The sequence below is a fragment of the Acinonyx jubatus genome, chromosome A1 (genome assembly GCF_027475565.1).
Source record: "Acinonyx jubatus isolate Ajub_Pintada_27869175 chromosome A1, VMU_Ajub_asm_v1.0, whole genome shotgun sequence".
Taxonomy (NCBI): Eukaryota; Metazoa; Chordata; class Mammalia; order Carnivora; family Felidae; genus Acinonyx; species Acinonyx jubatus.
This window is the reverse complement of record NC_069380.1, coordinates 107,398,003-107,420,535: the sequence shown is the minus strand read 5'-3', so window position 1 is coordinate 107,420,535 and position 22,533 is coordinate 107,398,003. Positions and strand designations below refer to the sequence as shown.

The 22,533-nt window shown below is 35.1% G+C and overlaps 1 protein-coding gene across 2 annotated transcripts in view; it reads left to right on the top strand.

The window, feature by feature from the left end:
- Positions 1 to 22,533, top strand: part of FNIP1 (folliculin interacting protein 1) — a 146,780-nt gene that overhangs the window by 44,828 nt on the left and 79,419 nt on the right. For both annotated transcript variants that reach the window (XM_027076760.2, XM_027076759.2), the window contains exon 2: positions 15,049 to 15,175. In XM_027076760.2, the coding sequence (XP_026932561.1) occupies positions 15,049 to 15,175 (127 nt within the window). The remainder of the gene's footprint in view (positions 1 to 15,048; positions 15,176 to 22,533) is intronic.

Below are 22,533 nucleotides of genomic sequence, written 5' to 3'. Positions count from 1 at the left end.
AATAGACTTTTGTCATGGGCAATAGATTTCCCAAAGACTCTCGTTGGCGCATGGTTCTGTTGCTAGGATTAAGCCTTTTTCATTGCAGCATGGAGAAGCTTTTATTTGAGTTAAATTCAGACTTCTTGGTATGTCACCTGACAGTCTTGTGGTTTCAAATGAATATGGTTCATTGCTATTATTAACCTGAGTTGGCAGTTGTGCATAACTGGAGTTTTTAGGGATTTTGAAAAGTGGAACTGTGTAAGAGAAACAGAAATGCCACTAATGTACAGTTTAACTTCAGATGTTATTTTCAAATGTTTTACCTCAGAGTCATCCTAAATCTAGTTATAAATTTGGTGATAAGTTTGCTTCAAAATATCTGAAGCAAAAATTTAAATGCTGAGACTTTTAGATATACTTATTTTATGAAAAGTAGATTAAAATTGTGATGATAAATTTAATTAGAAGGACTTTTTGAGAATGTTTTAAGCAGATGGTTTTCATTATTTTAAATGTATAATTTATAAGTACTGTATATTGATCATTGGTGTATATGTGTCTTACTCGGTCATTCACTGCTCTTTTTTCTCATGTTTACATAGGAGCAGTTATTACAGATATTTGAAAAGCAGTTTGCTATTGTGTTTGTATTTCATATACATATATAAGTAAAATTTAAATTAAAATTGATATTGTATTAATTTATTAATCATAATCTATTTTTTATAATCTTATTATTTTTATAGTTAATATTATTCTTTAATTTTAATGACATGGGGCTGAAGTTTTCTGGTAATGTTTTTTATGCTCTGAACATCTTACGTGTCCCAATTAGTCATTTATGACTGGAGTTAAATAATCTGAATTAGCAGTGAATTTAGACTAAGGTACATTGTTTTTATATTTTAAATGAATCCTACTATGAAGTTTTAAAGTATTTTTTCAATATGTGTAACTCAGTTAACAACTTGGATACTGGCCCTTTGAATTATTTAACTCATTTTAACATTCTTTTGGGGTTCCACTACGGGTTCTTAATTTCTCAGGTATACAGATTAATGTCAGAGAGTTAAAAACCACCTAAGTCAGGTATATTTCAATTAGGCGTATGTGATGCTGAAAAATATTAAGGAACTCTTACAGTAGATGTGATATATGATATCTTCTTATAGAAATTTACTCTTGCTGAGTTCCATTTCAACAAGAATTTATATTGTAGATTATTAATTTGTTTACTTTGAAATACTTTTTGTAAAATTTTAACTTCATGCATGTGACTTTATACATGTTAGATTAGCGGGTAGGTATAAATGGATTTGGGGATCTTTAATGCTGGTAACCAGTTATATTTTTACTTTATGCATAGTAATATTTATATTTTTACTTTATGTTACATATAAAATATATATTTTACTTTATATATAGTATATATTTTTATATTATTTTTCACAAACTAGTAAATGCCTAGTTTGATAAAATAATAGTAACCTTACAGCCAATTAGCTGACTATACTTTTCATTAAAATGTAAATAACAACATTAGGATTTCATCGATATTCTAGGTATAATTGAATTCATTGTGACTTCAATGATAAGGTAAACAGATTAAAGGTTATCTAGTGTTACTATAATTTTTAGTTTATTAAACGTAATTGGAGAGAAATACTTGGATATAAACAGCTTATATAAAAATTAAGATTTTTTTGGATAGGAAAAGGCCTAAACTGATAACTGGTTTCTTTGAACTGAGATTAACATATAAATCATGGGATTATTTTTCTGTCAGGTTAGAGAATTTCAGTTTCTTAGAGAAATAATTAGAAACATACAATTTCCTGGGTGAAATAGGTGATGGGGATTAAGGAGTGCACTTGTAATGAGCACTGGGTGTTGTATGGAATTGTTGAATTGCTATATTGTACACCTGAAACTAATTAACACTCTGTGTTAACTATATTAGAATTAAAAAAAAATTAGCTTCTTGAATTGAAATGGTACTTTCTGATACAGCCATTCATTCACTTGCTTGTTAAGGAAATTAATTGAAGGTACATTATATTCCTTATCTCTCTCATCATCTCATAGTACTTAGTAAGAAACTGAAACAAGAAAAACCGAAATAATATATAAACTAAAATTTGTGATTAGCAAGTTATCAATGTGGGAGGAATTTTCACTGTTTAAAAAATGAGTTTAAATTGTACTGAAAAGTGGAGCGGCTGAGTGGCTCACTCGGTTAGTGTCAGACTTCAGCTTAGGTCTTGTAATCATAGCTCATGAGTTCGAGGCCTGGGTCAGGCTCTGTGCTGACAGCTCAGAGCCTGGAGCCTGCTTCAGATTCTGTGTGTCCCCCCCACAACACCTCTCTCTGCCCCTTCCCTGCTAGTGCTCTCTCTGTCTCTCTCTCTCTAAAATAAACAAACATTAAAAAAAATTTTTTTTAATTGTCTTGAAAAGCAGAATTTATATAATAATGATGCCTTATTACTGATAATCCTACTTTCTTAAGAAAATGTACTTTAAACAATTCTTTAATGTGTGACTCCTAGTAGAAATGCAGTGATACTCTGACGGTGATTTATATTTTATCTTTTTTCCATACTTTTAAAACTTTGTACAGTGTAATTTTCACATGTATTTTATGGTTCCTGTAATGCTGTATGTGATTTGTTTAATTTTGTATATATCCTGATATTAGGTGTTTCAACCCCTGAGTTGTAGTAGATTTATTGAATTAGGTCCTTGACTTTATAAACACATTTTATATAAACTATCTGTAAATTGAATAAATAACTGTTGAATATGTAGTTTCGTTTTTCACAAGTATATAGATGTTCTTTTGATTAATACTGTACTGAGTTCATAGTAGCCTTTATTCATATTTTCTCAGTTAGTGGATACCAAATTTTTTAAAATATTAAAATTGTGTCCTTTTACTAGAAATTATTGGGAATTGCTCATACAGACCCATATGTTCACTATTGTTTTTTTTAATTCACAGTAAATATATATCGAAAGGAAAATAAGGTGCTCTGTTATCTGATATAGTTGGAACTTCCAGATTAAAAGAAAAAGTTAATTGGAGTGAGGAATTTAAAAAACTATACTTGTTGTGACATTTTATTTTTAGCTTAAGACCTAAATATGCATTCAGTTGCCAGTTCTTTGCTGGTCACTGTGTTTTAGAGGGAATGGTGAATGTTATTTTATTGAACATTGACTAACTGGCAGCAGATTTCTGTAAAGCACAATCTGTCTACAGGTTTTCAAAAACTCAGGTCACCTGCTCCATGTACAGAGTATCTTTCTCTAATTGAATATGGTGCTTTTTGGCTATTGTGCTTTGGGGTTCTGATGGTGACCACTTCTTGCCACGTTGTTATGTTGAGAAAGATTTTTGATTATCTTTTGTAGCCTAGTTTGGCATTCTTCTCTTTCTCCCTCCGTCCCTTCATCCATTCTTCACTTCTTTCTACAGCAATTCTTTTTTTTTTTTTTTTTTTTTAACCAAACTCAGAATGCTTGCTAGTATTGGGGGTAATTTCTCTAATTCCTCATGTATAGGTACTTGGCTCCCTTCTCTATGTCTTGTAAGAGCATAAGATTTTAATTGTTGCTCAGTGTTAGTTTGCATCACCATCCATGTTTCCATTTCAGTGAGACAACATTGATGGATAAGGCCCAGGAAAGAACAACTAACAGTACCATTTCCATAGTAGGCATTGCAAATGATTATTGAATAAATGAACTTATCATGTCTGATACATATACTCTATAGTAAGAGATTATTCCAGACACTTTGATTTTAAGAAAAAGTGAAAATATCTGGATGATCAAATGTAAGTAGGAGTAGAGGAAGAGAAGACTAGGTGGTGTTTATCTACAAGTGCATGAAATTTAATTGTTGAGGCAAAAGAGTTGGTCAAATAGGAAAGAAAAAGTAAAATATTTAGATATTACATCTAAGTGTGACAATCATTAAATGTGTTGAGATATAAACTAACATTTAGCCTGATGTTTCTCAATCTTTTTTTTTTTACCTTTATTGTTCCCCCCCTAAGGAGCCTTTAAGATTGTTTTGTCTCCTCTTGGGAAGCCATCTTGCTCCCATCGAGAATGCATGATTTAGCAGTGTCAGTGTGTTAAGGGAGGTGCCTCTTCTAGCATGTTTATTTTCTGTTAGCATTCTTTGAAAGTGTTAGATAAAAAACATGCAGAGCAGATAAGCTAACATAAACTATAAATAACATCTGTGTAGAGTCTTAAAATAGTTTGTGGTTTATCGAGTAGTTTTCTTACTAATGTTTAAATTAATATTAAGTTGAACACAGTAGCCTAATACTGAGGAAAGTTTTGCTATAGCAAAAGTTACAAATAACTTTTGTGAATGGTGTGCTTATCACTGTTAATGATTTGACTTAGTTATGTCTTCAGTTAAATTTTGATAAAAAGAGGCAACAAGGTGAAGTAGAAAGCATAGTCGATTAGATATCAAAGATTAAGTTTTGGTATAATAAAGGATCATGCCATACTGTTTGCGTGCTGAGTAGAAGTGAATGCCAGTGGAAGATAGAGGTGGGTGTGAATGGAATGGGGGAGACCAGATAGCCTCACCAGAACAGTGATGTTAGGTAGGTCATTTATGCTTCTCTTTTATTTTTCATTTGAAAACTGAATAAATTTAAGATTACTGTTAACTGTTTACAATTATTTGCCTATTAAAGGAGTCACTTTGGGGTTATCGTATTTAATATGTTCTTCAAGTATATTTCAAATAGAATTAATTCGTCAGGTACCTTTTTGGTAACAGATCAATTTAGTCAATTTCAGTTTTTTGGCATGTCTATAAATTTCAGGATTCACAACTTGTTTCTATTATAGGATAAGGGAAATCATAACTCTGTCAGTAAACCCTCTCCATTTCAGGTATTTAGTCTTCTAAGTCACAGATCTCTTTCCAGATAACTTAAAAATTTTTTTTTTAACATTTATTTATTTTGGAGAAACAGAGACAGAGCATGAACGGGGGAGGGGCAGAGAGAGAGAAGGAGACACAGAATCTGAAGCAGGCTGCAGGCTCTGAGCAAGCTGTCAGCACAGAGCCTGTTGTGGGGCTCAAACCCACAAACTATGAGATCATGACCTGAGCCGAAGTCGGATGCTCAACTGACTGAGCCACCCAGGCGCCCCATCTCTTTCCAGATAAGTTAAAAAAAATTTTTTTTTCAACATTTACCTATTTTTGAGAGAGAGAGGAATAGCATGAGTCGGGGAATGGCAGAGAGAGAGAGGGAGACACAGAATTGAAAGCAGGCTCCAGCATCAGAGCTGTCAACACAGAGCGCATTGTGGGGCTGGACCTCATGAACTGTGAGATCATGACTTAAGAGCCAAAGTCAGAGGCTCACCAGCTGAGCCAAGTAGGTGCCCCTCATTCCAGATAACTTGATCAGACATTTTTTTTTTTTAAACAGTGAATGACTGTAAGACCTTTTGTTGTCAAAACAATTTCACACAAGATTTCTATTTAAATATAAAGCTGTGTTATTTACATCTCTGTTCTTATTCAGGCATATCCCACAGTCTGAGCCCTGCAGGTATTGAGCCTTCTTCATGTCCCCATCATTCCCTTCCCCATCCATTAATGCCTATGCTGCCTTTTCTCTGCACCATTTAGAATTCCTTCTTTGTGTTTTCATTTTCTTTGCAATTTCTCCACATTTTTGTTATCATGGGCCGTAATTCCTCCTTTTGCCCTTTCAGTATGGGATGTTTATTTTTCCACACACCACCCAATACTGGCTGTAGGAACTTGGCCCGTATTATTGCTGGCAGATTGTTCTTGTCCTCTCATGAAAACCTCTTCTTTTCTGAGGCCTTTGCCATAAGAACACACTTTGCTCTATTTTATTGATGGCATCCACTGCTGACCTTCTACCAGATGGCTCCCTCGTATTCTTCAAGAACTTTGACATTTAGGTGATAGCGTTTCTTTCCTGATCACTTTGCACCATCGTCTTGGGCAACCCACACATCTAACATTCTGGCTTCACAGTACCTCCTCTTAGTCTCTTTCTCCTACTGTCTACCTTGATCTGTTCTTAGCTATGCCTTGAGCCTAAGTATGAACTGACTCTACTCTCTTTTTGGGATGCTCCTATTCTGACCACAACTTCATATCCTTTGATCTCTCATATAAATTTGCTCTCTAACTTCATTGAGACTACTGTTTTTTGTTTTGTTTTGTTTTGTTTTCCTTCCATCACCTCCATCCTGACCATGTGTCCAGAATTTCTTTCTCAATATCACTCTTAACAGCCTTGCCCCTGGTTTTCCGTTGCATCTACTCAGATTTCCTGTTAAATCCATTGTCTACTTTTGCCCCTTCCATACCTAGGTTAACTTGTGATAGTTGAAAAAATTAGTCCTATCACAGATTTATAGTTTTTAGCTCAGCTGGCTTGATAGTGCTTTGGCTTATGCTTTTCTTAGGTTAGCACTACCCCACCCCACCCCACCCCACCCCCTGCTTTTTTTTCTTTCTTTTTTTTTTTTTTTTTTGATGACTTTGTCAGACCTTTATCTCTCAAACCCTATACCCCAGTTCAGGCCACACATCTATCTCATATATATTTAGGTACGTGCTTGACTTCTACTTTTTAGAAAAAACAGAAGTGATCAGTACAAATGCTTAGTTTCTAGTCTCTTCAACCTGAAAACCTATCTGCAGTAATTTTCATTTGTAGATCCTTTTTTTCTTGCCTCAGTAAGTGTACTTTGTAGTTCATTAGCCTTACTCAGGATACTGTGTCCTAATTTTTTTGGAATCTTAGTCCAACAGTTTTCTCTGGTTGCTTTTTTAAACTGTTTCTCTGCTACCTTCTCATAAATTTGGAAATACATACATTTAGGTGTATACCCTTTTTAGATATAAAGATACGTAGATAAAATAAAAGAATATATATATGTGTATAAAAGATATATGAAGATCTGTCTACATTTTTTTCTTTAAAAAAAAGCCTCTTGTAGCTTCACCTCTTTTTCTTTTTTTTTTTTAATTTTTTTTTTACATTTGTTTATTTTTGAGAAACAGAATGAGACAAAGCGTGAGCGGGGGAGGGGCATAGAGAGAAGGAGACACAGCATCTGAAGCAGGCTCCAGGCTTTGAGCAAGCGGTCAGCACAGAGCCTGATGCGGGGCTCGAAACCGCAAAATGTGAGATTATGACCTGAGCCGAAGTCAGACACTCAACCGACTGAGCCACCCAGGTGCCCCTACTTCACCTACCTGTTTGGGGTGACTATAGACTTTGGTTGCCAAGATAATCTCAGTTTACTCCTGTGTGTTTAGGATCTTCCTTTACATTTAAAACTCTGCAGTGTATGTGGTGAATTATATGGGCACGTTATTCCTGTCTCTTCCCTTTTCACAGGGAAACCTTTGCAAATAGCACACATACTTACTATCTTAATTGTCTCAGCTCTTTTCCCTTCATTCCATTGCCATTGCTGTGTGATTACCCCCACCCCATCGCACTTTTCCACTGAAAGCGTTCTTGCAAGAGTACCAAAGACCCCCAAATTGACAAATCCCATGGGCACTTTTAGCCTTTATAAATTTGGCTTTTGGTACTGTACAGTATTCCTTTATCTTAATATTCTTGACTTTTTTTTTCTTTTTTTTTTTTTTAGATCTTCCTTGACTTTCGAAATAACCTCTTACCATGGGTTTTCTTTTTTCTCTCTAGTGGTCTGTCTTTACTGATCTTCCCTGGCTTCTCTGCTTTTTTTCTACCTGTCCTTTAATTATTGCCGTGTCCTAAAATTCTAGTTTATTGGTCCTTCACTTTGTTTTCTCTTTTCAACTAATATGTTCTTCCTGAATAATTTCAGTACCAACACGTGTCAGTAATTCCTTTGTCCAAAACTCTAGTCTCAGCTTTCTTCCTACGCTCCAGACCATTTTTTCATCAGTCTCTTGAATACTTTTCTGCAGCTGTGTTTCAGACTCTCCACACTCAGTCTGTTTATGCCCTTATCCCAAACTTGCTTTCCCCCTGTATTCTCCACCTTGGTTAATGATACCTGTTTTCATCAAATTGGAAACCTGAGAGTCAGCCATCCTCTTTCTTCACTCTTCATATACAATCTCTCAGGTCATGTCTGTCTCCTAAATAATAACTAACTCTGTCCCTTTCTTTCTGTCTTCAGTGCTGTTGTTTTGTTAAGTTTATCTTACCTCTAGACCTCCCATTCTAGTCACTTCTCAATGTGATTTTCTGTCAATGTGATTTTCTGAAATGCACAAATGATCTTTTCACCTGTTTAACACCCTTGTTTATTCACTGCCTGAATGATCAGGTTCTTTTGTGTTTCTGTTTCTGTGAAGTGCTTCTGAGTGATCTGGCTCCAGCCTGCCTTTGTAGTTTGCTTGTTGCTTCACTGCTCGCTCTTGAGCTACAGTCACTAAGAATTACAACACATGCTGTTTTCTTCTTTCAGTGAAGAGAATGGTTAGCTTTAAGTAGTACTTCCTGCTTAATCTATAGTACAGAATAATTGTTAAGATCCTGTACTCCACAGACATACTACTTGGAATCTAAACCCAGCATTGCTATTTTTAGTAGGTAGCTATGTCATTTTGGGCAAGTTACATAATCTCTCCCTGCCTTAGTTTTCTTACCTATAAAATAGGAATAGAGTTGTTACGAAGATCAAATGAATTAATGTTGTGAAGATTAAATGAATCAACACATGTAATGTACTTAGAACAGTAGTTGGTATATAATAGATGATGTGTGTTAAATTTTATTATTTATTGTGTATCATTTACTATTAATTTTTAGTGAGTTCTTACTGACCTCCCTATGCAAATGTCTTGACTAGATTTTAAGTTTGCCTCAGTCATAGACTATATCAGATTGATAAATTGATTATTTTTCTATTAGACTATGAACCTTCTCATGGTATAGTTATCTTTTCCTTTCATGCTTAATGAATGCTTTTAAGTCAGTGAAAGAATACATAAAGAATGTGACAACAGATATATTCCCAGCATTGTGCTTTTAGTGTGGTAAATGTTTAATATCTCTGTTTTAATGAGAAGTCTGTAATGTAAATACATAGTTTGGTTACATACAGTGTTGTTTTTTCTCCCTACAATCCTCTTTCATTTTCAAATTTATTTTTATTATTTTTTAATCCTCTTTTTAAAAATTTACATAAAATACACATAATTCTAAGTGTATAATGTGATTAATTGTGAAAAATGTATACATATACCTGTCTAACTAAAACCCCAATCAAGATCTAGAATATTTCAGTTACTCCGTAAAGTTCCTTCATGCACTTTTCTAGTCCATTCCCCCTTGCTCCCTCCACCTCTGACCAACCACTGTTTGGGTTTCTCTCAGCATGGATGAGTTTTATGTGTTCTAGAACTACATATACATGAAATTAACAATATGTATGTATGCTTCTGGAGCAGCTGGGTGGCTCAATTGTCTCAGGACATGATCTCTTGGCTTGTAAATTTGCGCCCCACATTGGACTTTATGCTGATTGCTCAGAGCCTGGGACCTGCTTCAGATTTTGTCTCCTTCTCTCTCTGCCCCTCCCCTGCTCATGCTCTGTCTCTGCTTCTCAAAAATAAATAGATGTTAAAAAACAACAACAACAATATGTATGCTTCTGTGTCTGGATTTTTTCACTTAACAATGTTTTTAGGGTTCATCTATGTTACTGTGTTATCAGTGGCTCATTGCTCGTTATTTTGGAGTGGTATTTCATTGTAGAAATGTACATTCTAGGTTGTTTATTCATTCTCCCATTAATGATCATTTATGCTGTTCCCAGTTTTTTTGCTATGATGAATAAAACTGGAGGGGGCATTTCTGGGAACATAAATTTTTATTTCTCTTGTCAAGTACTATGAGAATAATTGCTGGGTCATAGCTGCCAAGTAATTTTACCAAATGGTTGTCTCCTTTTATGCTCTTACTAACAGTGTATGAGAATTCCAAGTGCTTCGTATTCTTACCATCAACTGGTGTATTAGTCCTTTTAATATTAGCTATTTTAGTAGCTGTGGAGGGTTCTAAGTTGCATTTCTCTAATGATTGGTACTGATAGCATCTTTTCCATGTGCTTTTGATCATTCATTATTCACATACATACTTATGTAAAATGCTCCAGTCTTTTGATCCCATTTTAAAATTGGATTATTTTATTGCTTTGTAGGAGTTTTTTGTGTACAAATCCTTTCCTCAGTTATATACATTTGAAATACTTTCTTCCAGTTTATGGCTGGCCGTTTTTTTTTTTTTTTAACTCTCTTTTGATATGTAGGTTTTAAATTTTGATCTAGTCCATTTTATCAATCTTTCATTATTTATTTATTTATTTATTTATTTATTTAAGTTTATTTATTTTGAGAGAGAGAGAGAGAGCCCAAGCGAGGGAGGGGCAGAGAAAAGGAGAGACAGAATCCCAAGCAGGCTCTGCGCCATCAGCACACATCCCATTGTAGGGCTCGAACTCAAGAACTGTGAGATCATGACCTGAGCTGAGCTGAGATCAAGAGCTGGATGCGTAACTGACCGGTTTCTTGAGATTATGTTGTTTTACTTATTTAATGTGCTTGGATCTAGGAATTCAAAGATGAGGGGTTCCTGGGTGGCTCAGTAGGTTGTGTCTGACTCTTGGTTTCAGCTCAGGTCATGATCTCATGGTTTTGTGATTTTGAACCCCAAGTTGGGCTCTGTGCTGGCAACATGGAGCCTGTTTGGGATTCTTTCTCTCTCTCTGTCTCTGCCGCTCCCCCATTGTGCTGTCCCTTTCTCTCTCAAAATAAATAAATAAACTTAAAAAAAAAACAAAACTAAACAAAGATAAGTAAGCTTTCCTTATGGAGATCTCTCTAGTGGAAGAAAATGTGAACAGATAAAAAGTATAGTGTGGAAAATATTACTAGATTTCTAATTTAAAGTCATTGTAATCTCAGAAGTCAACAGCTAACTCTGCTGGTGGAATTACTAAAGAGCTTCCACAGAGGTGACATTTAAGCTAGATCTTTAAGAATGAATGGGAGTTTTGCCAAGGTGGTTGAGGATATTTCAGGTGGAGGTAGTAACTCATACAAAGGTATGGAACTGTGAAATTGTGTGGTATGTCTTTGCACCTTTGAGATCATTGTGTTGATACTATGGGTAACATGAAGGAAGTCTGGAAAGGTAGATCAGGGCCGGATTTTGGTCATTTTTACATCTAAGCAAAGGAATTTAGATTTTATTCTTTGTGTATCTTGAGATCACAGGGTGTTGGATGAATGAGATGGTGGCCACTGCTCATTCCAGCTCTGTTGGAATACTCTACATCTAGTAAAGCCTAAGTTTTCATTTTCTTCAGAACATTTTGTCCAGATATGCACTTAAAAAAAATGAATATACCTTACTGACTCACATAGCATTTCCTTACTACCACATTCTATCACAGTTTATTGATTCCTTGTTTTGATTTCTTTATTTCATCAGCTATTTATCTGAAGTTACCATGTCCATTTCTTTTTTACTTTGCTCTTGCTGTTTCTTGCTTCCACAGCAGGTTCTTACCTAACTTGCCCTAACCAGTGCTTGGCACTTGGTAGACACATATTTGTATTGAATGAATGAATGAACTATTCATTCTAATAGTTAATATCTTAAACGTCTAGTGTCTTAAGTCTAGTATTCTACCCTATGATGATGGTTTTCTAGTCCTTGTCTTCCTGCCTCCCCCCATAGCTCTTCATATTATTTCAGCACTTTGACCTCACTGCCTTTATTTTCTTCTAATCTGTTAGCTTCCCCCCTCCTCACTTTCTTACCTAACGAGCCTAGATTTCACTGTCCATCATTCCAGGTATATTTTTGTCAGTCTTTTGTTCTATCTCCTAGGCTCCCCTTTGTTTTTGTCCTGTCTCCCTATCATAATCCTTGCCTTGGCTCAATCTGATCCAAATTCAAGAATAGGAGTGTTTGTTAGAAAAAATGACTTAACTGTGTAGTTGGTGGCAGGTATATATTCATAGTCTTGAACATCATGTAGACTTCCTGAATTTCCCAGAAACCTTATGTTTCCTAGTCATCATAGTTTTCATTCCCACATCACTGTTCTTCTCTATTTTACTCTCTACTTTTCCTGCATTTTACAACTTTTATTTCCCTTCATCTATTTTACAAAGAAATTAGAGCTGTTAGAATGAATTTTCTCAACATCTTACCTTTATATTTACAGTTCTTTCTATATGCATGTCCATCTTTGCCTCCTTTATTTCCATCCTAGTGCATGGATTATCCTTTCTCCTGTTTGATGTGAATCCTTTTACCTGTAGTCTATATCTATCCAACTCTACTTCTTTGGAGGCTTTGCTGTATCCGTCATCATCTCTCTTCCACTTTATATTCATCGTCATCAGTATGTAAATATGTTCACATGTGTCCTTTTTAATAACAAAAAAGCTGTCCCTCCATGATTTCATGTCTTTCTTTATTTCCTTGACATTTGTCCTAAATTCAGTATTTTCTCTGTTCCTATTCATTCTTCAATCCTCTGCAGTCTGTTGAACTTCCTTAGAAGTGTCTTTGCCATGGTCCCCACAGACTTCTTTGTTCTATAACTAGTGGGTGCTTTTTAGTGACTGCCCTGGTATTTCTTCTTTCTCTCGAAAATGTTCTTTCTAGTTTCCATAAGACCTCTTTTCTCTTACCTATATGTTGGTGTGTATTCTTTTATAGTTTCCTTTGCATAACAGCAAGCCACAGTTTGGTAAGTCAGTTTTTTTTTTTTTTTATTTTTATTAAAAAAATTTTTTTTAATGTTTATTTATTTTTGAGACAATGCGAGAGACAGAGTGCAAGCAGCGGAGGGGCAGACAGAGGGAGACACAGAATCTGAAGCAGGCCCCAGGCTCTGCGCTGTTAGTCCAGAGCCCGATGCCGGGCTCGAACTCATGAACCATGAGATCATGACCTGAGCCAAAGTCGGATGCTTAACTGACTGAACCACTCAGGCACCCCGGTAAATCAGTTCTTAATACAGATGTTTACTAAGGATTAGACAGGAGAAAATTAAAATTGTATTTACTGTCAAGAATTTGGAATGAAGATATTTTATGTTGCCAGTTATGGGTCATTTAAGATGCATTAAGTTTACGATTCTCTTAAGGAGGTGAAGGAACCCAGTCACGAGTTGTAACTGATGGATTGTGAGGAATTGACCGTTCATCCTGACATTAAGTAACAACACACAGCCCCTGGAATAGCAGTTAGCAACTGTCCCATCAGGTGTATTGTATTCAGTTCACTGGACAGGTATCTTTACCATACAGTTTATTGTTTTCTCTTTTTCTCTCTTTTCCCTTATCTACTCATTTCTTTAATCTTTTTAAATTATGACAAAGAATGCATATGTAAACATACATAAACCAAAGAAGTGGCTTTTTTTAGTACTCTAGAGTGAATATTGATGTAAGCACTGTCCAGTCTAAAAATAGAACATAGTGCCCAGTCTACCTGGTGTGTACCTTTCTGGTTATACCACCATCACCTCCAGCCTTATCCCCAGAGGTAACCACTCTCAAACTTTTGAAGGTATCCCTTCATTTTCCTTATAGTTTTAAAAACTAAATATGCATCTGTATGTAAAACTTAACCTGATTTAAACTTTGTGTAAATGGAAAAATACAGTAACTGTGTGTGTGTTTTGTGTGAGCATACCATTGTCTAATTTCTTTTACTCAGGGCTGATCTATGTTTTTGTCTATAGTTGAAGTTCATTCATTGTATTTATTGTGTCTGAATATATACATATATTCATAGTCTGAATATACGATAATATGTTTATCCATTCTACTCTTGATGAACATTTGCATTGTTTCCATAACAGTGCTGTTATGAAGATTATTGTGTAATGGCATGGCACGGAATTGCTAGTAAAACTAAAAATCAGTTTTACTAGATTTTGTCTATTTATTATATGTATTTTAAGGGGTGCCTGGGGGCTCGGTTGAGTGTCCAACTCTTGATTTCGACTCAGGTCATGATTTTCTGGTTCTGGGATTGAGCCTTGCATCAGGCTCAGCGCTGAGTGTGAAGCCTGTTTGAGAGTTTCCCTCTTTCTCTGCCCCTCCACTGCTCACACTGTCTCTCTCTCAAAATAAATAAACTTTAAAAACATCAAAAAAGCTTGATTGGAAAGGCTCATCAGAGGAACATGGGAACTAAAGAGTTGGATATAGGAATTTAGAAAAAGTCTACTTGCCAGGGTGCCTGAGTGGCTCAGTTGGTTAAGTGTCTGACTTGATTTTGGCTTGTGTCATGATCTCACGATTGGTGAGTGTGAGCCCTGTCAGTGTGGAGCCTGCTTGGTATTCTCTTTATCTCCTCTCTCTCTGCCCCTACCTCCACTTGCGCACATGCTCTCTGTCTCTCTCAAAATAAATAAACATAAAATAAAATAAAATAGTAAAATAAAGTAAAATAAAAAACTGTTCTCTAAGGAAATTGAGCCAGTTTTTATTCACACGAGCTTTATATGAGAATTTCAACTGCATTTGGTCATTCCTTATTTTTTTTTACTTGTTATTGTTTCTATAAGTAATTAGCTGCTGTTACTTAATCTGAAAACTGTTTCTGTTTTTACATTTATATATAAAGAATCAGAATAAAACTGTTTAAAAATGTGGGTTGGCATTAAGCCACCTGGGTCCATGCCATGAAACAATTTGTATTTTCATTACATTAAGTGTAGCCACATATTTTTATTAAGTTAACCATTTTTAGATTCATATGGGATGACTATATTTTATATACGCTTCCTAGAACTTTTGTTTTTACTTTTTAATCTAAAATGTCATTGCTGTATGAGTTTTTAGTCCTAAACTAACTGATGGTATTTAATAGAAAGAACTGCTATATATTCTATAGCAATACCACAGCTTAGGGTTTTATTATATAGATTTTATTTCTAGGAATTTATGTGGAGTATTTATTAGAGTAACTAATGGATCTTTATTTTTCTTTGAAGTTGGCCTTTGCCAGAGTTTGATCCAAGCCAAATTCGACTGATTGTGTATCAAGACTGTGAAAGACGAGGGAGAAATGTCTTGTTTGACTCCAGTGTTAAGAGAAAAAATGAGGACATATCAGTATCGGTGAGCATCGTTATTGATTTGGTTGAAATTTAATGTCACATATTATAATTCAAGAAAGAAGGAGTGAAATTTCAATTATGACACTTTTGTCGTTACAAAACATCTTTATCATATTTTCAAAATTTAGAGCTGTGATTTTGAAAAATTTTAAAGGAAAGAACTTTATTATCATTCTATCACCAGAGAACATTTTAATTTGATTATTTATTTTCCTACATAATTGTATTGTGAGATATGGCTAGAGCTTCAGAGATCCTTATAGAGGATCTGGTCCAAACTCCCATCTTACAGTTGTGAGAAGTGTGACCTAGAGAGGTGAATTTATTTGTCTGAAGGAGCAAAGCACGTTACATCTAGCCCTTAGTGCATGATATTTCCCCCTGCTCTACCGTCGTAAAAAGAGCACCTATTTTGTTAACTTTCGATGTCATATTTTGAAATATATTATGACTAGTTTAAGAGTAGTACATGGACATTCACTTGGTTGTCCTAGAAAATGTTAACCTTAAAAATAGATATGCTAGTTATTTTACTAGCAAAAGGTGGGTTTATTTGGGAATAAAAAAAATTGTAATCCGGGACAAACAAGCTGAAGCAAAACCATAGGTAAGTCTAAGGAACAAAGGAGAGACATGCTTTTTTAAGGAGAAAAAGGGTAAGTTGGGAAGGTGGTTCAGAACAAAAAGTCCATTGGGGTAAACTGGGGAGTTTGAAGTGTCGTGGCTTCTCATTGGTGGAGCTACCCATGGGTGGCAGTGGGGTGAGAAGAATGAGGAACGCGTCTATTCCTTGGGTGGAGTAGTGGAGTACCATCCTCATGCAGGGTCAAGTGCCTGTAAGGTCAAGTCTGTCTCTTCCTGTTGAGTCTGCAGTTAGGTATGAGTGCTAGGGCATGAGCGCTACTCCTGCTGAACCCTCTGACTCCATTTTAGTGAGGTTTCCCATCCATTACGAATTTTCACAAAAACCTAGGTGATTGCTATTATCTTTACGTCTTCTACTGCTAAAGACTCATTCTGTACATCTCTAATGTGGAAATCAAACCCTGAACAGTGTTTTCTCCCTTCCTCTAAATTAATAATTTTCACTAACATTTTGCTAAATAACTGGAAACAAAATGCTTTGGGAAAGCTTTTCCTAGAATTGTCTGTTAAAGCCAACAAATACTCATTTTTTGAGACTTAGGAGTTTATATTTGAGATTTTGTGTTATCAAAAATATTTGATATATTGGCCATAGTCTATTTTATTTACAACTGCATCCTCAGCATCCACTACAGTGGCATATAATAGAAACTTGACTAATTTTTGAGTTAATTTCATTGCCGTGTTTTACAATGTCCCTTCTAATTACTAACACATTTCTCAGTTTTCTGGAGATGGTGCTTTGTTTAGATTTCTTAGCCATTCTTGGATACTTTTTTCAATCTGATTAGAAAAGAGCATTGCAGAATGTTCTTAAAATATTGCTTATTTGTGCAAATAACTAAAGATTTATAAGTACTAGGCACTTGGAGATTTAGCAGTCTTTGCTCCTTGGTACCTACAATAAGGTATCCTTTTAGGGGAAGTAGACACTGAACAAATAAGTACACAAATAAATAATACCAAATTGTGATTAAGTGCTGTGAATGAAACGCACAGAATGCTTATGAGATTTCCTAGGAAGGGAACCAGTTTTCCTCATTTTGGATGTAGGGGTATTAAGAGGTCTCATTGAGGAAGTGAAATTCCAGCTGACATCTGAAGAAACCCAAGGCATGGAATAGGGGATGAATATTCCTGGTAGAAGGACTTACAAATGCAGACTACAAAGTGACTTAGAAGCTTCATGAATTGAAGGAACTAAAGGAATGTCGGTCTGGATTGATAGCAAGTAGTATGTAAAGTAGCTAGAGATGAAATAGGAGAGAGAAAGACAGCAGGAGCCAGAGTATTTAGGGCTTTATCAGTCTCTGGGTTAGAAATTTAGATTAAGTTCTAAATGGAGAGGGAAGCCACTACCAGAATCTTTTTAACATTTCAAAAAATCATTTTGGTAGAGAGCCCAGATATAAACCCATGCATATATAGTCAGTTACTCTATGACAAAGGAGCCAAGAATATACAAGGGAAAAGGACAGTCTCTTCAGTAAATGTTGGGAAAACTGCACAGTCACATACAAAAGAATGAAACTAGACCACTATCTAACACTGTACACAAAAACTGACTCCATCCAGATGGATTAAAGACTTAAACATAAGACCTGGAAGCATAAAACTCCTAAAAGAAAACATGGGCAGTGACTACTGATGGGAGAAAATATTTACAAGTCTTATATCCAATAAGGGGTTAAAATTCAAAAAATATAAGGAAGTCAATAGGAAAAAACAAAAACAAAACAGAAAAAACAATAAACCAGTGCAATTAAGAAATGGACACAAGATCTGTATAGAATTTTTCCAAAGAAGACATACGAGTGGCCAGTAGTACAGGGAAAGGTGCTCAGCATCATTAATCATCAGGGAAATGCAAATCAAAACCACAATGAGATATTGTCTCACACTTGTCAGAATGGCTATTTTAAAAAGACAAGAGGGGCACCTGGTTGGTTCAGTTGGTTAAGTGTCCAACTTCAACTCTGGTCATGAACTTGCAGTTTGTGAGTTTGAGCCCCGTGTCAGGCTCGCTGCCGACCGCTCAGAGCCTGGAGCCTGCTTCCGATTCTGTGTCTCCTTCTCTGTCTGCTCCTCCCCTGCTCACGCTCTGTTTCTCTCTCTCTCCCTCTCAAAAATAAATAAAGATTAAAAAAATTTAAAAAATAACAAGTGTTGTTGAGGGTGTAGAGAAAACGGAACTCTTGTGAACTGTTTATGGGAATGTAAATTGGTGTAGCCAGTATGGAAAACAGTAGGGGGATCCTTAAAAAATTACAAATAGAACTACCATGTTATCTAACAATTCTGCTATTGCATATTTACCCGGTGAAAACACTTCAAAAAGATAAATGCACCCTATGTTTATTGTAGCATTATATACAATAGCCAAGACATGAAAGCAACCAAAGTTTACATCATTGGATGAATGAAAGAAAATGTGTTAACAGCCATAAAATAGAAGATACTTTTGCCATTTGTGACAGCATGGATAGATCTTGAGGGCATTATTCTAAGTAAAATAAGTCAGATAAAGATAAATACTTTATGATTTTGCTTATATGTAGAATCCCCCCCAAAAAAAGATTAAAGTCCTAAATAGAGATAACAGGAAGTGGTTGCCAGAGGGAGAGGGTGGGTAGTGGGCAAAATGGGTGAAAGGGGTCAAAAGGTACAAACTCCCAGTTATAAAATAAGTCATGGGGATGTAATGTCCAGAATGGTGATTATCTTTAAAAATATTGTCTTGTGTATTTGAAAGTTGTTAAAAGAGTAAAAGTTATCATCACACGAAAAAAATTGGTGACTGTGTATATTGATGGATGTTAACTAGGTTTACTGTGGAGGTAATTTTGCAGTATCTAAAAAAATCATTATGTTGTATACCAGAAACTAATATAATGTTATATGTCAGTTATCTTTCAGTTTAAAAGATAAGTGAAAAAAATCAGTTGCTGCTGTTAGGGGAATGGCTGGATGTGGGGGATGAGGGAGAAGGAAGTGTTTGGTAAATCCAACAGTTTGGTTTGAATAGTTGAGTAATGAGATATAGCCTTATAGTGACAAAATTGTGGATGGTTAGACAGTTGAAATCTAAGGTTGCATATGTGATAAGCATGTCTTCTTTGTATTTAGACTGCTGATAGCTCAGCAGAACTAGACTGAGGCTGACAGATTGATAATTGATTGATATATATTACTTTGATTTTTTAAGGAAGTATTTATTGAGAGTTTTCTTTGCTTGATAGTGTTCCACTGCATTGTAGCATAGGACCTCTCATTTATTATTTATCTTGATTAATGCTTATTCATTGTGTGTTTTTTCAGCATTATTACTTTTTTTCTTATGCAGCCTTGTGAGTCTTGACTCCTGCTGTTACTTGAACCCTCCCGCCCACTTTTTCTGGAATGATGCTTAATTGGTTCTTGTTAGTCTTCTCTCTTGCTGATGTCTTTCACGGTTAACTTTTTTCTTTGTCTGCAGACATTCACAAAGCCCCTTTATACAACACCAACAAAATGATTATCCTTTTACTTTCTCCTTCATGTCTGTGTCGTCTTTTTCTTTTTCTGACTCTTCATTCTTAGCATCTGTTGCTGTCTCAGTCTCTCTACCTCACCGTCAGGCTGTCTGTCTTTTCTGTCCCCTGGTCTCCTTAATGTCTCTTCTTGGTTTGCTTCATGTCTCTTGGTCTTTTCTCTCTCTCTATGTCTTGGTATTAATCTGTGTGCTGGCTCTAATCTCATACCACCCACTCATTCCTCATTTTTCTGAAATTTTCCTGTAAGCCGACTACTTAAAAAACAAACAAAAAACACAAAACTGTTCTTGGTGTGCCTGTGTGAATCAGTCATTTAAGCATTCGACTCTTCATTTCAGCTTAGGTCATCATCTCACAGTTCATGAGACTGAGCCCCACCTTGGGCTCTGTGCTGACAGTGCGGAACCTGCTTGGGATTCTCACTCCCCCTCTCTCTTTGTGCCTCCCCTGCTCATGTATGTACACGCTTTCTCTCTCAAAATAAGTAAACATTAAAAAAAAGTTTAAAAACCTGTTCTCTGGGTGCATGGGTGGCTCAGTCACTTAAGCATCCAACTGTTGAGCTCAGGTCATGATCTCACGGTCCTGAGACCGAACCCTGAGTTGGGCTCTGTACTGAGCATAGAGCCTTCTTAAGATTCTCTCCACACTCTTTCATGCACGCTTGCATTGCACTCTCTTTCTCTCTCTCTCTCTCAAAAAAACCCCAACAAAAACCCAAAAAAAAACAATAAGCCCTGAAAAACTAAAACTCAAACTTCTCTAGACTCACTGGTGACTAGAAATCAAACAGCCTTGAATATCTCCAGTCTCTCTTGGCTTCATATGTCCTCATCCTACGTGCCATTTCCCTAGATGAAGATTTATCCACTTTCAGGGTTCATTTTATCAGAACTTTATGACTCCTTTCTGATTCTTCTAGGTATATTCCTTTTCTATCAAAATTCTCATAATCCTTTATTCATAGTTTGTTCATAGACTTCTATATTAGAGCTATATTTTTATGCACATTCATTATTAGTTGGGAAAGAAAGACAAAGTAAAAAATTCATCCGTTATTTACCTTAGTTTCCTAAACTGCCCACTGCCTCACATGTGGTAAGAAGTACTCAGGATATGATTTGATCAATTTTAGTTATAGTTAGGAAGTTTAATATCAAAATCCTGTAAATACTTTCATGAAGATTTCATATGTTCCTTTTGAATACTGTGAATCACATCAAAATACTCAGTTTCCTCCAAATTGCAAGCTGTTTGAATCTTTAAGTGATTTTTAAAAATCTACAATTACTGTACCTTTGGAACTTCAAATCATGTGGGCTCTACATAGGCAAAGAAGGACTGTGTGAGTAAATGATATATTTTTTTTTACTTCTTACAGAATATTTGAGTCTATACATAATGATGAGATAGTTTAGACATTAGCAGTTTGCTGAATAAAGGTAAATCATTCAACCTTGTCTTTGCAGAGCAACATTCTATTTTCATATGATAAATACTGAAGTCACTTCTCATATCCTTCCTCTTTCTTAGTTTAAAACAGTCTACCAAAGATAAGGATTACAAATATTGATTTGGACATGTGTTTTTACCAGAAATTTTATTGAGAAAGTTCTCTCTTAAAATTGAGAAAATAATACCATAAATTATAAATGGAGAATTAAATTTTATAGTGTGAGTCATACGAAATTGCTTTACTCTGTTCCCTTTACCAAAAAGAAATTAACATTTTCCAATTTAGAAGCAGCTTTGGGAGACAGCATTTTCCAATTTGGTTTTGGGTTAGGTCATGACCTCACGGTTGTGAGATCAAGCCCTGCATTGGGTTTCACACTGGCAGTGGAGCCTGCTTGGGATTTGCTCTCTCCTTTTCCCTCTCACACTTGCATGCATGCCTAAATACACTCAATCTCTCAAAAAAAAAAAAAAAAAAATGAGCACTGTAAAAATACTTAATGAGGTCCCTTTAAATAAAACACATGACAGATAGTTTTCTTTGTAAAGGTGATTCACTTTATTCACTTTATTGAGTATTTTTTATTTGGGATGGGAGGGGGAAAGGCAGGTAATATTTTCACAATGACATACTGATTCATATCTGGATTTGGTTGAAGCAAGGAATTCTCTATGAAGAGCATGGCAGCACCTTAGATGGATAAACAGATTTTTTCTATGTTTCCATGCAAAGAAAATACTGTTTCTTTAGAATATATTTAATGGGTCTAATGGGAAAATGAGGGAACTGTGTATTTTATCTTTTTAATTTTGTGACTCATAAATTACATGAATGCTTTGATTTTGTGTTAGAAATTAAAGTACCTTGCATGCTAAAATGTCTTATAATGTTAAAATTATATTGATCAATGTATAGCTTTTCAGAACAGGTGTATTTCAGCTTTATTATATTTTATGAAAATGACTATTGAACTGTAAAGATTAAAATGAATACATTCAATGATTTTAATAAAGTAACTCACTTTGTAAAAGAATTATTTTTATTTTTTGTTTTTTACATTCAGTCCTCAGACCTTATTCATTTTATAGCTGAAATATAAAAATCACTGTGATGTCGTTTCTTTGAACACTGATGTAGCCAAATGTGTCCTGTGTGATTTCATCCTGTGATACTCTCCTTATCCTGGACATTGTTTTTGTTTTAATGATAATGTAATGCTGTTTCTTGAGTTCTCAGTGAAATTATATGATCATTTACATGCTTTAGCTTTTAATCATTATATTCAAGTATAAAATTGTATAGCAAATGCACGTAAGTTTGGAAAGGTGAACACAAATTACAGTGTATGAGTTTTGTACACGTTGAAGCATTGTATAAGTACTAATAGTTGAGTCTTAATTATGAGACCAAATTTGGAACATTGGATTTTAGGTCGTTGGAGCTGTAAAAAAGGTAATATACAGGAATCAGTAAGCTCCATATATACTTACAGGTTTCAGTTAGATGATATGAATGAAGGTAGCTAAGACAACATTTAAAATAGCAACTTAAAAAAGTGCCTTGCATAAATTAAAAGAAAACAAACAAAAAACAATTATGCTTTCAGAATTTTAAAAGTCTCCAAAAGTATATAGAATCTTACTCGAGCAAAGGGAAAGGCAAAATATATTTTTGGGTAATACTCACTGTCCTAAAGTTGTCCATTCTCTCTAAGTTGCTTTGTAA